Source organism: Nylanderia fulva, unplaced genomic scaffold, assembly GCF_048542155.1.
Source record: "Nylanderia fulva isolate GAGA-0341 unplaced genomic scaffold, ASM4854215v1 Scaffold4, whole genome shotgun sequence".
NCBI classification, from domain to species: domain Eukaryota; kingdom Metazoa; phylum Arthropoda; class Insecta; order Hymenoptera; family Formicidae; genus Nylanderia; species Nylanderia fulva.
The window spans coordinates 4559590-4575954 of record NW_028190476.1 but is presented as its reverse complement, the minus strand read 5'-3'; the positions used below and the strand labels follow the sequence as shown (position 1 = coordinate 4575954).

General features: G+C 25.3%; 3 protein-coding genes and 1 long non-coding RNA gene across 7 annotated transcripts in view; 1 reads left to right on the top strand and 3 right to left on the bottom strand.

Annotated features, from left to right (window-relative positions):
- Positions 1–16365, top strand: part of LOC146721894 (uncharacterized) — a 29875-nt gene that overhangs the window by 11373 nt on the left and 2137 nt on the right. The gene's annotated exons all lie outside the window — the stretch shown is intronic.
- Positions 789–4515, bottom strand: LOC114936236 (venom acid phosphatase Acph-1-like). 3 transcript variants are annotated; one of them, XM_029309364.2, is made up of 7 exons: positions 4430–4515; positions 3869–3990; positions 3679–3789; positions 3030–3298; positions 2245–2525; positions 1517–1722; positions 789–1425 (listed from the first exon to the last, which is right to left on the bottom strand). In XM_029309364.2, exons 2-7 carry the CDS (start codon positions 3980–3982, stop codon positions 1261–1263), a joined length of 1146 nt encoding a protein of 381 aa, XP_029165197.1. In that variant the 5' UTR covers positions 3983–3990; positions 4430–4515; the 3' UTR covers positions 789–1260. The 3 variants fall into 3 exon arrangements, with proteins under 3 accessions (XP_029165197.1, XP_085342079.1, XP_029165198.2); XM_085485953.1 differs by having other exon boundaries at positions 2245–2366; XM_029309365.2 differs by lacking the exons at positions 3869–3990; positions 4430–4515 and adding an exon at positions 3485–3585 and having other exon boundaries at positions 3679–3740.
- LOC146721895 (venom acid phosphatase Acph-1-like) lies at positions 5498–8813 on the bottom strand. The gene is made up of 7 exons (XM_085485924.1): positions 8742–8813; positions 8520–8649; positions 8329–8439; positions 7698–7963; positions 6948–7228; positions 6217–6422; positions 5498–6126 (listed from the first exon to the last, which is right to left on the bottom strand). The coding sequence occupies exons 2-7, from the start codon at positions 8646–8648 to the stop codon at positions 5962–5964; spliced, it is 1158 nt and encodes a 385-aa protein (XP_085342050.1). The 5' UTR covers position 8649; positions 8742–8813; the 3' UTR covers positions 5498–5961.
- LOC114936176 (venom acid phosphatase Acph-1-like) lies at positions 10096–16218 on the bottom strand. 2 transcript variants are annotated; one of them, XM_085485892.1, is made up of 8 exons: positions 16062–16218; positions 13288–13382; positions 13079–13200; positions 12888–12998; positions 12260–12525; positions 11507–11787; positions 10777–10982; positions 10096–10694 (listed from the first exon to the last, which is right to left on the bottom strand). In XM_085485892.1, the coding sequence occupies exons 3-8, from the start codon at positions 13190–13192 to the stop codon at positions 10530–10532; spliced, it is 1143 nt and encodes a 380-aa protein (XP_085342018.1). In that variant the 5' UTR covers positions 13193–13200; positions 13288–13382; positions 16062–16218; the 3' UTR covers positions 10096–10529. The 2 variants fall into 2 exon arrangements, with proteins under 2 accessions (XP_085342018.1, XP_029165111.2); XM_029309278.2 differs by having other exon boundaries at positions 16066–16218.

Here is a 16365-nt window from a genome sequence, read left to right as displayed (position 1 = left end):
TAAGAGGTAAAAATAGCTAAATATATAATTTAGTTTTCCTTTATTAATATTTAATATTTAATATATTTGATATCTGAATTAAAAAAACTCGCATTTTAATATTATAACAAATAACAAGAAATATGAATGTATGCGTTTAACATGGGTCACACAGCAGTTAAGATGTTTATTAATTATTAGCTCCATAAATGATTTATTAATAGAAATGAATTATATAAGACAAAAGATGAGATACGTTGCTAGTTCATCTAAAATTCTAAAATTATATAGATTATTATTGATATAGACATAAATTATTATTGATATAAATAATGATGATTATTAAAAAGAAGAAAGTAGATTCTTACTTAAGTGTAACATTAAATGTCAAATACGTATAAATTTGATAATAGATTAAATTTGTGCATGAAGTACGCGAAAGCTTAAAAATACGATACTAATTTATACATCAATAGTACATATATATAATTCCAAAGTTTTTAATTTATCCTAATTTTGATAACAAATTTCTATAAAATGATATAATTTTAAATGCATTAATTTTAATGAAATAATTAATGAAATGAAAAAAGATTATCTCTACAAAAAGTTTTGTTTTAAGGAAATCGATTTTTATATAGTCTTAAAAAATACCTAATGCTAATTTCTGCATATTGATATACTTAGTATGAGATTCTTTCTTGATAAAGTTGTGATACGTTGTTTGATATCTATGAAGATAAAAAATATATATAAAGATATCTATATACACACACACAATTTAGTACTAGAAGACTAGAAGACAGAGCTTAAGATTGCCGATATATCACTTTATTTCATCATATTAGTAATTATGCGATTAAAAACTTCTTGTACATTATAAGAATGCTAATCTTATTGTTCGTCAGATTAGTATACATTATTCATTATGTTGCTGTGAAAGTTCTACATTGTTAAAAGAGTGGATATTATATAGATCATTAATACAAATAAACAGTTTCACATTTATAATGACAAATCTATATAACAACAACATAAACACACACACATATATATATATATATATATATATATATATATACACACAATATATACTAGTATATAATCAATTTTATTCAAATCTTATAAAAAATCTTTAAAATGCCATTCAAATAAACTCTCATTCAAAAATCATTCAAAAATTTTTTAAATATCGTTCAAATGTTCTGTCAAATTCAATCAATTAAACATGAATTACTACATCACGAAGAGAATTAATAAAAATAGTCCAAAATCAAATCGTTAAAATTTAAAATTTAAGTTCATTTTTTCTGGACATTGCGATTCTTCGTTCGTCGCAGTTGTCGCCGATAATAATTGAACGAATTTATTATACGGACATAATACCTCACAGCCAGGGATGATTTTTTCTTCTGTTTTTGCTGGTATACCTAAATAATATAATACCTACAAAAAATAAGCATTAATTAATTGTTAAGCATTAGTGATAACAAGTATTATTTGCAAATGATATTGGCACATAAAAATAGATTCTTACTTTCACAAAAAACTCGTCATATTTTTCATGCAATTCTATCATGATACAGCTTCCGTATCTTGGAATTTCATTATTATATATATTTAAAGCCTGCAATAATGCGGCCACATTTATGTCGTGTGCAGAAAAGAGATTGATCTTTCTATCTGGTAAGGTTCCATTTATTTTCTGTTTCATATCGTTAATTATTCTGCCTAACAATATACCTGGAAAAAATGTTCATAAATATTTTATAAAAATATATAGATATATACGTGATCTATTCATAGATAAACATTTTTCTTTTAAATTAACATGATTGAGATGTGTATCAATCTTTTTAATACAATCATTAAAATAATAGATTTAATTATTTTCTCAATCAAAATAATTCATGTCAATTCTTAGTAATTATCCGTATTTTATAGACCTAAAACGGTAACGTGCTTCAGAATGCTGTTATTTCTAACGAAATATATATTTCTCGCATTGAACATTAATATATATTACAAAAAAAATAATATTTTTTTTAAACTTGTGACATTGAAAACGGTTATTCTTGTCACTTTTATAGTCATATTTATCTGAGGAAAAATAAAATATAAAAGAAATTGGAAGAACAAGTAAAATAGCTGAATGTCATTTATATAACCGAAATGTATACCTAATATTTAAGTACAATCGCGAATAATAATCCTTAATTGTTAGAGAATTTATAAACAAAATGTATGTTGTTCATTCATACATACCTCCATTTAATTTATTTAACGGGCCATAACTAAATAGTTTCAATTGGAAAATAGCAGCTTCCACAATTGTGCCATTTAAAAATATGTTTTGCGTGCATTGCAGTAGAGGTAGTCCATAATGCCTTTGTGTAAACATAGTATTATACAAATGAAAAAAATCGTACATTGAGGTAATATTTTTTCTTGTGCATATCGATAGTTTTTCCCTTAAATCATCAAATTCTGCTATTTTTGCTTTTATTTCTGGAGTTTGTAGCATTTTTTGATAAAGTCGGTAATATCTATCCGAAAATATACACATATTTGAATTAATTTTAAAGTAATAATAATTTACGGAAAAGAACTAATCTTTAATTTAAATAATATATTATTTATGATAAATTTATATAATATAATCTCTAAATATAGACGCGCTTTTTTTAAAACGTAATGTAAAAAAATATTTTCAGTGTCACAAAATTAAATTAAATTAACTAATATATAATATAGACTAATAAAATAAAATAAATGTTAAAAATGTTAAGAAAATGAGAGTATATTGTATATACATTTGTTTAAGTTTTGTCAATCGCTTGCTTTACATACATAGGTATATTATTTTTGTTTCGTCCATTTGTCATATATTATTATGACATTAATATAATTATTAATATTATTATAATATTAATATAATTAAAATTCAATATAAATCATTATATTATTATTTATATTTTTTGAGATGTACGATTTATTCTTATACATTCAGTGTTATATAAAAAAAGTAAAAAAGAAAAAAGTTTACTTACACGGGGCACAAAATTGGAAACAGCAGCATATCTTGAGCATCATGAATGTAATTGATATCTGCTGGGTGCCAAGAAAATGGATGATTCCACTTCTCAAATTGGTCATCAATTTGGAAAAGTGCTGCGTGACATATCTGTGCGGATATTTTAGTCCTAGGGATCATTGTGCTACGTACGTAGACCATTGGCGGGTAATAAAGTGGTTTGAGTAATTGGTTGTATCTGTCTTTTAGCATCAATCCAAGGTCATATATTCTCTTCTTGCCGATCTTGATAATAACATTATTAATAAAAATAAATATTATATAAAAAGGAAAATAAGACGTAATATTTTACTCTCAGGTCACTTTCTCTCTTCTAAAGAGATGGAAATTTAAGAATAAACGAATAATATCTTTCAAACGCGAAAACAAAGAAATGAGAAAAATGTCAATTTTTTTGTTATTATTACGGACCGATTTATATATATTTAGCCGTATTTGCTCTCTTGATGTATACATATTACATATGAAAAATAGGTATTTCCGCAGAATTGTCATAATTTCTGTTTTTTTTTCTGAAAATTTAAGTATGTGACATAAAATATAGAATATATAAGATGATATTAACAGCGAAAGGATTAAAAATGCGTATGCATAAAATGTCTTACATTAGTTAACTGACCGCTGCCATCCGGATAATAGTTAAAGGTTTTATATGGATCAGTTGGGAATGATTCATTATTGTCAACGTCTGCAGTACGATCGCCATGTCTGAATACCTGAAAATTTTAGCGTTACAATAGTTTCGAGTTTTTTAGAAGAAATCTTTTTTGCAGAATTATAACTTTCATATCGTACCGCGCTCACAAACCGTAATGTGTTCTCTTCTTGTTGATGAAATGCTTCTAATGTTGTAAGCAAACCAAAACAAAGCATTAGAACAATGCTTGAATTACGTTGCATTTTCGTCATCCTTCGAACTAAACGCATAATAATTATGAAATTGAAATATTTCACAATGATGAGTCCGAAATAAAAATGTGATTTTTGTATAACTAGATAACACAAGCTTGCTTTGCGCGCGCTAAACAACCTTTTTCTCCGCGAAGATGCATAATTCTAATTTGCCGAATTTCAATTATGTACATAATTTTAATTCTCGAATTTTTATAATATACATAATTTAAATTTATCGAATTTAAATTGTGTACATAATAGAAATTTGGGAATTTGAATACATAATAGAAAACATCATTTTTATATTACGAAGCGCTCGAACGTTACGCACCTACCCTATTAACCATGAATATATCACTACGCGCCAGCATCTAATCAGCGTCGCAGAAAAAAAGGCTTCAACGTTTCGATATAATCGAGTAATCGACTTAACATACACTTTTTAAGGAAAGGATTACTTACATTAGGAAGTACACGTCCGATGATATTGATGTTCGTGATGGTTATGTCAAAGTGACGATGCCGATCGTTTTGTTGAAGTGGCAGGTATACAAATACCTTTAAAAGATGATGTAAATATTTAACAATTTCAACAGTCGTGTATCATTATACTAAATAAGGATAAAAGAATCAAAATAAATCTAACACTATGGTCGTTATATTTTTCTTATTTTGTATTCTCAAAATTTAATTTAAATATAGGTATATATGTATATAAGTTTTGAAATATTTAAAAAAAAAGTTCATATGAATAATGTAAGTTTTACATTTTAAATTGTGTATGTGAATATCAAACACAAAAATAATGACTAATATATAAATATTTTAATAATAAAGCAGATTTAACTATAAACTAACATTAAATATTTCTATTTTTTATTTAATTAAAGAGTATACATATGTAACAATAATTTCCTAGCATATAATATAAAATTATATAAGCAAAAAAGAATTATACAAAGAATAAATGTAAGTTTTACATTTTTGCGATCTAAAATTTTAAAATTATTGATATAGATTATTATTGATATAGATATAAGTTATTATGCATATAAATAATGATGATTATTAAAAAAAAGAAAGTAGATTCTTATTTAAGTGTAACATTAAATGTCAAATACGTATAAAATGATAATAGATTAAATTTGTGCATGAAGTACGCGAAAGCTTAAAAATACGATACTAATTTATGCATCAATAGTACATATATATAATTCTAAAGTTTTTAATTTATCCTAATTTCGATAACAAATTTTTATAAAATGATATAATTTTAAATGCATTAATTTTAATGATATAATAAATGAAATGAAAAAAGATCATTTCTACAAAAAGTTTTGTTTTAAGGAAATCGATTTTTATATAGTCTTAAAAAATATTTAATGCTAATTTCTGCATATTGATATACTTAGTATGAGATTTTTCCTTGATAAAATTGTGATACGTTGTTTGATATCTATGAAGATAAGAAATATATATAAAGATATCTATATACACACAATTTAGTACTAGAAGACTAGAAGACAGAGCTTAAGATTGCCGATATATCACTTTATTTCATCATATTAGTAATCATGCGATTAAAAACTTCTTGTACATTATAAGAATGCTAATCTTATTGTTCATCAGATTAGTATACATTATTCATTATGTTGCTGTGAAAGTTCTACATTGTTAAAAGAGTGGATATTATATAGATCATTAATACAAATAAACAGTTTCACATTTATAATGACAAATTTATATAACAATAACATAAACATATATATATATATATATATATATATATATATATATACAATATATACTAGTATATAATCAATTTTATTCAAATCTTATAAAAAATCTTTAAAATGCCATTCAAATGTGTTTTTATTTAAAAATTATTCAAAAATCTTTAAAATGCCGTTCAAATGTGTTGTCAAATTCAATCAATCAAATATGAATTACTGCATCATGAAGAGAATTTATAAAAATAATCGAAAATCAAATTGTTAAAATTTTAAATTTAAATTCATTTTTCCTAGACATTGTGATTCTTCGTTTGTCGCAGTTGTCTCCGATAATAATTCAACGAATTTATTATACGGACATAATACCTCACAGCCAGGGATGACTTTTTCTTCTGTTTTTGATGGTATACCTAAATAATATAATACCTACAAAAAATAAGCATTAGTTAATTGTTAAGCATTAGTGATACAAGTATTATTTGCAAATGGTACTGGCACATGAAAATAGATTCTTACTTTCACAAAATACTCGTTATTCTTTTCATGCAATTCTATTATGATACAGCTTCCGTATTTTGGAGTTTCGTTATTATATATATTTAAAGCCTGCAATAATGCGGCCACATTTAAGTCGTGTGCAGAAAAGAGATTGATCTTTCTATCTGGTAAGGTTCCATTTATTTTCTGTTTCATATCGTTAATTATTCTGCGTAACAATATACCTAGAAAAAATATTCATAAACATTATATAAAAATATATAGATACATACGTGATCTATTCATATATAAACATTTTTTTATTAAGTTACACATGACTGAGATGTGTATCAATCTTTTTAATGTAATCATTAAAATATTAGATTTAATTCCCTTCTTAATCAAAATAATCCATGTCAATTCTTAATACTTATTTGTATTTTATAGATCTAAAACGGTAACGTGCTTCAGAATGCTGTTATTTCTAACGGAATATATATTTCTCGCATATTTAACATTAACACGTATTACAGTAGAAATAACGTTTTTTTAAAACTTGTGACATTGAAAACGGTTATTCTTGTCACTTTTATAATCATATTTATCTGAAGTAAAATAAAATATAAAAGAAAATAAAAAAACAAGTATAATAGCTGAATGTCATTTATATAACCGAAATGTATACCTAATATTCAAGTACAATCGCGAATATTAATCTTTAATTATTAGAGAATTTATAAACAAAATGTATGTTGTTTATTCACACATACCTCCATTTAATTTATTTAACGGGCCATAACTAAATAGTTTCATTTGGAAAATAACAGCATCCAAAAGTTTGCCATTTGGAAATATGTCTTCCGTGCATGGGAGTGTAGATAGGTTATAATGTTTTTGTGCAAGCAAAGTGTTATACACAAGAAAACAGTCATATATTGAGGTAATATTTTTTCCTGTGCATATCGATAGTTTTTTCCTTAAATCATCAAATTCTGCTACTTTTGCTTTTATTTCTGGAGTTTGTAGCATTTCTTGATACAGTCGGTAATATCTATCCGAAAAAATGCACAAATTTAAATTAATTTTAAAGTAATAATAATTTACGGAAAGAAATAATCTTTAATTTAAAAAAAATAATATATTATTTATGATAAATTTATATAATCTCTAAATATAGACACGCTCTTTTTGAAACGTAATGTAAAAAAATATCTTATGTGTCACAAAATTAAATTAAATTAATTAATATATAATATACACTAATGAAACAAATTAAATGTTAAAAATGTTAAGAAAAGGTGAGTATAAGTATATTGTATACATTTGCCTAAGTTTTGTCAATCGCTTGCCTTACATACATATATTATTTTTGTTTCGTCTATTTGTCATATATTATTTTTGACATCGATATAATTAAAATTTAATATAAATCATTATATTATTATTGCATTATTTGAGATGTACGATTTATTGTTATACATTTGGTATTATATATTGATAAAGAAAAAAAGATTACTTACACGGGACACCGAATTGGAAACAGCAGCATATCTTGAGCATCATGCATGTAATTGATATCTGTTGGTTGCCAAGGAAGTACCACATTCCACTTTTGCTTATCAATAGGTAAGAAAAGTGCCGCGTGAATTATTTGTGCAGATGTCTTGGTCCTAGGGATCATCGTGCAACGTGTGTAGACATTTGGCGGATAATAATATGATCCGAGAAAGTTGCTGTATCTGAGTTCTAGCATCACTCCGAGTGCATATACTCTCTTCTTGCCGAGCTTGATAATAACATTATTAATAAAAATAAATAATATATAAGAAGGAAAGTAAGACATAATATTTTTCACTTTCTCTTTTCTAACGAGATGGAAACTTGAGAATAAACGAATAATATCTTTCAAACGCGAAAACAAAGAAATGAGAAAAATGTCAATCTTTTCGTTATTATTACGGACGTATTTATAGTTAGCCGTATTTACTCTTTCGATGTATACATATAACATATGAAAAATAGGTATTTCCGCAGAATTGTCATAATTTCTGTTTTTTTTTGAAAATTTAAGTATGTGACATAAAATATAGAATATATAAGATGATATTAACAGTAAAAGGATTAAAAATGCATATGCATAAAATGTCTTACATCAGTTAACTGACCGATACCATCAGGATAGTAGTCAAAGGTTTTGTATGGATCATTTGGGAAAGATTCATTATTTGCAGTGTCTGCAGTATGATCGCCATGTCTAAATACCTGAAAATTTTAGCGTTACAATAGTTTCGAGTATTTTAAAAGAAATCTTTTTTTGAAGAATTATAATTTTCATATCGTACCGCATTCACAAATCGTAATGTATCGTCTTGTAATGACTCTTCGCCTCGAATAAGAATTGCTTCTAATGTTGTAAGCAAACCGAAACAAAGCATTAGAACAATGCCTAAACTATGTTGCATTTTCGTCATCCTTTGAATTAAACGCACAATATAATTATGAAATTGAAATATGTCACAATGATGAGTTTGCTATAAAAATGTGATTTTTGTGTAATTACTTACGTTAGGAGGTACACGTCCGATGATATTGATGTTCGTGATGGTTATGTCAAAGTGACGATGCCGATCGTTTTGTTGAAGTGGCAGGTATACAAATATCTTTAAAAGTTAATGTAAATATTTAACGTTTTCAACAGTCGTGTATCATCATGCTAAATAAGGATAAAAGAATCAAAATAAATCCTACACTATGGTCCTTATTTTTCTTATTTTGTATTCTCAAAATTTAATTTAAATATAGGTATATGTAAGTTTTGTTTGACATATTTAAAAAAAAAAACTTCATATGAATAATGTAAGTTTTATATTTTATATTGAGTATCAGATACAAAAATAATCATTAATATATAAATATTTTATTTATAAAGCAAATTTAACTATAAACTAATGTTAAATATTTCTATTTTTTAATTAATTAAAAAGTATACATATATATAACAATAATTTCTTAGCATATAATATAAAATTTTATAAGCAAAAAGATTATATAAAAAATAAATGTAAGTTTTACATTTTTGCGAGACAGGAGATTGATAAAGAATCATGTTGTCTGAATAACGCGATATAACATGTGTTACATTTTGTCTTTTAAATCCAAGAAATCTATTTTAAGAGGTAAAAATAGCTAAATATATAATTCAGTTTTTCTTTATTAATATTTAATATTTAATATATTTGATTTCTGAATTAAAAAAACTCGCATTTTAATATTATAACAAATAACAAGAAATATGAATGTATGCGTTTAACATGGGTCACACAGCAGTTAAGATGTTAATTAATTACTAGCTCCATAAATGATTTATTAATATAAATAAATTATATAGGAAGAGATATGTTGCTAGTTTTATTTAAAACTTTAAAGTTATTATTGATATAGATAATGATGATCATTAAAAAAAAGAAAGTAGATTCTTATTTAAGTGTAACATTAAATGTCAAATACTTATAAATTTGATAATAGATTAAATTTGTGCATGAAGTACGCGAAAGCTTAAAAATACGAGACTAATTTATGCATCAATAGTACATATATATAATTCTAAAGTTTTTTAATTTATCTAAATTTCGATAAGAAATTTTTTCTTAATGATATAATTTTAAATTAATTAATTTAATGAAAAAATTAATAAAATAAAAAAAAGATTACCTCTACAAAGTTTTGTTTTAAGGAAATCGATTTTAATATATTAGTCATAAAAATGCTTAATGCTAATTTCTGCATATTGATATTCTTAGTATGAGACTTTTCCTTGATAAATTTGTGATACGTTGTTTGATATCTATGAAGATAAGAAATGGATATAAAGATATCTATATACAATCTAGTACTAGAAGACTAGAAGACACACAGAGCTTAAGATTGCTGATATATCACTTTATTCATTATATTAGTAATCATGCGCGATTAAAGACTTCTTGTACATTATAAAAACGCTTACCATATTGATCGTCAGATTAGTACATTATTCATTATGTTGTTGTAAAAATTCTACATTGTTAAAAGAGTGAATATTATATAAATTATTAATACAAATAAACAGTTTCACATTTATAATAACAAATCTATATAACAACAACATAAACATATACATATAGATATATATACATATAATCAATTTTATTCAAATCTTATAAAAAAATTTTAATATGCCATTCAAATGTTTTGTCATTCAAAAATAATTCAAAAATCTTTATATCGTCGTTTAAATGTTTTGTCAAATTCAATCAATCAAACATGAATTACTACATCACGAAAAGAATTAATAAGGACAGTCGAAAATCAAATCGTTAAAATTTAAAACTTAAGTTCATTTTTTCTGGACATTGCGATTCTTCGTTCGTCGCAGTTGTTGCCGATAATAATTGAACGAATTTATTATACGGACATAATACCTCACAGCCAGGGATGACCTTTTCTTCTATTCTTGTTGGTATACCTAAATAATATAATACCTACAAAAAAAAAGCATTTGTTATTGTTAGTGATACAAGTATTGTTTGCAAATGGTACTGGCACATGAAAATAGATTCTTACTTTCACAAAATACTCGTTATTCATTTCATGCAATTCTATCATGATACAGCTTCCGTATTTTGGAATTTCATTATTATATATATTTAAAGCCTGCAATAATGCGGCCAGATTGAAGTCGTGTCCAGAATAGAGATTGATCCTTCGATCTTTTAAGGTTCCATTTTTCTTCTGTTCCATATCGTTAATTATTCTGCGTAACAATATACCTAGAAAAAATATTCATAAATATTTTATAAAGTATATAGATACATACGTGATCTATTCATGTATAAACATTTTTTTATTAAATTATACATGATTGAAATGTGTATCAATCTTTTTAATGCAATCATTAAAGTAATAGGTTTAATTATTTTCTCAATCAAAATACTCTATGTCACTTTTTAGTAATTATCTGTATTTCATAGATCTAAAACGGTAGCGTACTTCAAAATGCTGTTATTTGTAACTCAATATATATTTCTCGCATATTTAACATTAACATATATTACAGTAAAAATAACATTTTATTTAAACTTATGACATTAAAAACGATTATTCTTGTCACTTTTACAGTCATATTTATCCGAGGAAAAATAAAATATAAAAGAAAATGAAAGAACAAGTAAAATAGCTGAATGTCATTTATATAACCGAAATGTATAACTAATATTTAAGCACAATCGCGAAGATTAATCTGTAATTATTAAAGAATTTATAAACAAAATGTATATTGTTCATTTAAACATACCTCCATTTATTTTATTTAACAGGCCATAACTAAATAGTTTCATTTGGAAATTAACAGCATCCAAAAGTTTACCATTTGGAAACATTTCTTGCACGCATGGCAGTGTAGGTATTCCATAATGTTTTTGTGCAAGCAAAGTACCATACACAAGAAAACAGTCATACATTGTGTTAATATTTTTTCCTGTGCATATTGACAGTTTTTCCCTTAAATTAGCAAATTCTGCTAATTGTTTTTTTATTTCTGGAGTTTGTAGCATTTCTTGATAAAGTCTGTTATACCTATCCGAAAAAATGCACATATTTGAATTAAATTTAAAGGAATAATAATTTACAAAAGAGAAATAATCTTTAATTTAAAAAAAAATATATTATTTATGACAAATTTATATAATATAATCTCTAAATATAGACACGCTCTTTTTGAAACGTAATGTAAAAAAATATTTTAAGTGTCACAAAATTAAATTAAATTAATTAATATATAATATATACTAATGAAACAAAATAAATGTTAAAAATGTTAAGAAAAGGTGAGTATAAGTATATTGTATACATTTGCCTAAGTTTTGTCAATCGCTTGCCTTACATACATATATTATTTTTGTTTCGTCTATTTGTCATATATTATTTTGACATCGATATAATTAAAATTTAATATAAATCATTATATTATTATTGCATTATTTGAGATGTACGATTTATTGTTATACATTTGGTATTATATATTGATAAAGAAAAAAAGATTACTTACACGGGACACAGAATTGGAAACAGCAGCATATCTTGAGCATCATGAATGTAATTGATATCTGCTGGTTGCCAAGGAAGTACCAGATTCCACTTTTGCTCGCCAGTAGGTGAGAAAAGTGCCGCGTGAACTATCTGTGCGGATGTCTTGGTCCTAGGGATCATCGTGCAACGTATGTAGACATTTGGCGGATAATATAATAATCCGAGAAATTTCTTGTATCTGTTTTTTAGCATCAATCCAATTTCATATACTCTCTTCTTGCCGGCCTTAATAATATTATTAATAAAAATAAATAATATATAAGAATGAAAGTAAGACATAATATTTTTTACTTTCTCTTTTCTAACGAGATGGAAACTTGAGAATAAACGAATAATATCTTTCAAACGCGAAAACAAAGAAATGAGAAAAATGTCAATCTTTTCGTTATTATTACGGACGTATTTAGTTAGCCGTATTTGCTCTCTTGATGTATACATATTACATATGAAAAATAGGTATTTCCGCAGAATTGTCATAATTTTGTTTTTTTTTTTTTAAAATTTAAGTATGTGACATAAAATATAGAATATATAAGATGATATTAACAGTAAAAGGATTAAAAATGCGTATGCATAAAATGTCTTACATTAGTTAACTGACCGCTGCCATCCGGATAATAGTTAAAGGTTTTATATGGATCAGTTGGGAATGATTCATTATTTGCAGTGTCTACAGTACGGTCGCCATGTCTGAATAGCTGAAAATTTTAACGTTACAATAGTTTCGAGTATTTTAGAAGAAATCTTTTTTTGCAGAATTATAATTTGCATATCATACCACGCTCACAAATCGTAATGTGTTCTCTTCTTGTGGACGAAATGCTTCTAATGTTGTAAGCAAACCGAAATAAAGCATTAGACCAATGACTAAATTACGTTGCATTTTCGTCATCCTTCGAACTAAACGCATAATAATTATGAAATTGAAATATTTTACAATGATGAGTCCGCAATGTTAAAAAATGTGATTTTTGTGTAATTACTTACGTTATAGGAAGTACACTATCCGATGATATTAATGTTCGTGATTGTCAAAGTGACGATACCGATCGTTTTGTTGAAGTGGCAGGTATAACAAATACCTTTAAAAGATTATGTAAATATTCAGATTTAATTAATTAAAGAGTATACATATATAACAATAATTTCTTAGTATATAATATAAAATTTTATAAGCAAAAGAAAATTATATAAAAAATAAATGTAAGTTTTACATTTTTGCGAGACAGGAGATTGATAATCATGTTGTCTGAATAACGCAATATAACATGTGTTACATTTTGTCTTTTAAATCCAAGAAATCTATTTTAAGAGGTAAAAATAGTTAAATATATAATTCAATTTTACTTCTATTGTTATTTAATATATTTAATATATTTGATTGCTGAATTAAAAAATTCGCATTTTAATATTATAACAAATAACAAGAAATATGAATGTATGCGTTTAACATGGGTCACACAGCAGTTAAGATGTTTATCAATTATTAGCTCCATAAATGATTTATGAATATAAATGAATTATATAAGACAAAAGAAGAGATACGTTGCTAGTTCATCTAAAATTCTAAAACTATTGATATAGATTATTATTGATATAGATATAAATTATTATTGATATAAATAATGATGATTATTAAAAAGAAGAAAGTAGATTCTTATTTAAGTGTAACATTAAATGTCAAATACGTATAAATTTGATAATAGATTAAATTTCTGCGTGAAGTACGCGAAAGCTTAAAAATACGAGACCAATTTATGCATCAATAGTACATATAGGTATATAATTCTAAAGTTTTTAATTTATCCTAATTTCGATAACAAATTTCTATAAAATGATATAATTTTAAATGCATTAATTTTAATGAAATAATTAATAAAATGAAAAAAGATCGTCTCTACAAAAAGTTTTGTTTTAAGGAAATCGATTTTTATATAGTCTTAAAAAATACTTAATGCTAATTTCTGCATATTGATATACTTAGTATGAGATTCTTCCATGATAAATTTGTGATACGTTGTTTGATATCTATGAAGATAAGAAATAGATATAAAGATATCTATGGTATATACAATTTAGTACTAGAAGACTAGAAGATAGAGCTTAAGATTGCCGATATATCACTTCATTCATCATATTAGTAATCATGCGATTAAAAACTTCTTGTACATTATAAAACTGTTTACGTTATTGATCGTCAGATTAGTACATTATTCATTATGTTACTGTGAAAATTCTACACTGTTAAAAGAGTGGATATTATGTATAGATCATTAATACAAATAAACAGTTTCATATTCGTGATATAATCAATCTATATAACAATTAACAATATATATGCGCTCTTAGTACTCGGATTTTCCGTGATATTTTCAATCTTTCATAATTGCATGATCCATAAATATTGTTACAATTATTTTGCAATTACAGTATTTGAGCAATTTATTTTGAAAATCTCCATCTGTTACCTGTGCGTTATTTATTCAACGGTAACGTTGATGAAACAAATAATTATTTGGGAGGATTGTTGTTTCTTTGCATTTTTAATAATCCACAAATTGCTTATATGTATGATTCGTCTTGATTTATCTTCTCAAATAATCCGACAATTGAAGAGAAATTAATTAAATTGTAATTTTTTATAATTGTCATTGAATTTTTCAGATTTTAATATTATTTTTTCGAATTTTTAAAATAAAAGAAAAGGATTTTCGCGGATATTGAACACTACTTTAAGTCGCAATCTGTTTTTTCTTTTTATTTCATCTTTTTTTTCTTTTCCTTTACTATTACGAATATTTAAGGAATATGCGAATCATAAGAGAGAATACAAATCTTGTAGACAAAATTCGTTTGGCACAAAGTTTTTATGTTCGACATTATTAGCAACGATAACGTAATATGTAGTTCTTCGGAAAATTTTTTAAGCGTGAAATGAAAAAAAAAAAAAAGAATCGAACTTCAATTCAATGAATCTAAAATATATCACTTCTCATTAGAGAAACTTGCCGTACAAGAGGTTTAAAAGCGAAGGAAAAGTATAAAGTGGTTCGCGAACCGCACGGTAGCCAACTTTCTTTCTAAGTTTAATACTGATGAACTACGCGAATGCCCGGATGAGGATATGAATACCGAATGAACGAATGAACACGTGACTGCACGGATGACTGCAATGAGACGAGATATAAGAAGTGATAATAATTCTAAAAGAATTGTACAAGTATTATTAGGTTCTTTTACATGTTTTATGATGAGGTAGGAGATTTTATAGTGGAAACACACAAATGCATATATTAGAAAGATTTCCTGTAGAACTTTGACTTTTAGAAGCTTTTTAATTTAATTTGGAGTATCTTATCATTTCATATTACATTGAAGGCATCTTTATATTGAAGAGAAAATGTCTTCTATGAGAATCTTATCCAATTCTCTGAATTTTGTGATTGGAAAATTAATGTACTCTACTTGTATATTTATAACAACTTTGATTAATCAAGAAGCTTCATCTCTTTGTTTAAAATAAAAGTTTTTAATTATGTAGCATGAACATTGAAGATCATTTTGATTTAATAAATAAAATGACATGTTCTTTCTTCATAATTATATTATAATCATAATATGCACAAAATGTTCTATATTTTTTCGCGTTATACTTTAACGATAGATTTTTTGGTCAGAGTTTAAAGTCGTTAAAAATAAAAATAAAATACGTGCAACTTATATCATCACAATGTTATACCATTTATATTTCACATACTTACTTACAATGTTAAAACTTTGTAATGTCCAGGATTCTTCAATAGTCCTCTTGATAGTGTGTTCTTCGTTGAAATACTTTTTCTTTGTCGTGATGTAATTATTAATTCGATCGCAACGAACTGGCTGATTGTATTCCTACAATGTGAACTTAACGTTTTCCTACCCCCATTTATACAAAATGGATATTGATCTAAAGATTTGTGAAACCGAATAGCCCGCATATATGCACATGAATGTTTAATTATGCAATTTTATTAAGTCGTTGATAAGAACAAAGATATGACGAGGAAAAAATAATATGCGCGT

What these genes read in the sequence shown, in the direction of transcription:
- LOC146721895 (XM_085485924.1), bottom strand. Translation starts at nt 8,648, where the DNA reads ATGACGAAAATGCAACATAGTTTAGGCATTGTTCTAATGCTTTGTTTC. An exon ending in CATTACGATTTGTGAATGCG is followed by an intron (nt 8,440 to 8,519) that starts GTACGATATGAA and finishes TAAAATTTTCAG; the next exon opens with GTATTTAGACATGGCGATCA. An exon ending in GTTAAATAAATTAAATGGAG is followed by an intron (nt 6,423 to 6,947) that starts GTATGTGTGAAT and finishes TATTTTTTCTAG; the next exon opens with GTATATTGTTACGCAGAATA.
- LOC114936176 (XM_085485892.1), bottom strand. Translation starts at nt 13,192, where the DNA reads ATGACGAAAATGCAACGTAATTTAGTCATTGGTCTAATGCTTTATTTC. An exon ending in TTTCCAATTCTGTGTCCCGT is followed by an intron (nt 11,788 to 12,259) that starts GTAAGTAATCTT and finishes TTTTTCGGATAG; the next exon opens with GTATAACAGACTTTATCAAG. An exon ending in GTTAAATAAAATAAATGGAG is followed by an intron (nt 10,983 to 11,506) that starts GTATGTTTAAAT and finishes TATTTTTTCTAG; the next exon opens with GTATATTGTTACGCAGAATA.
- LOC114936236 (XM_029309364.2), bottom strand. Translation starts at nt 3,982, where the DNA reads ATGACGAAAATGCAACGTAATTCAAGCATTGTTCTAATGCTTTGTTTT. An exon ending in GCAGCGGTCAGTTAACTAAT is followed by an intron (nt 3,299 to 3,678) that starts GTAAGACATTTT and finishes GTTATTATCAAG; the next exon opens with ATCGGCAAGAAGAGAATATA. An exon ending in ATGACGAGTTTTTTGTGAAA is followed by an intron (nt 1,426 to 1,516) that starts GTAAGAATCTAT and finishes TATTTTTTGTAG; the next exon opens with GTATTATATTATTTAGGTAT.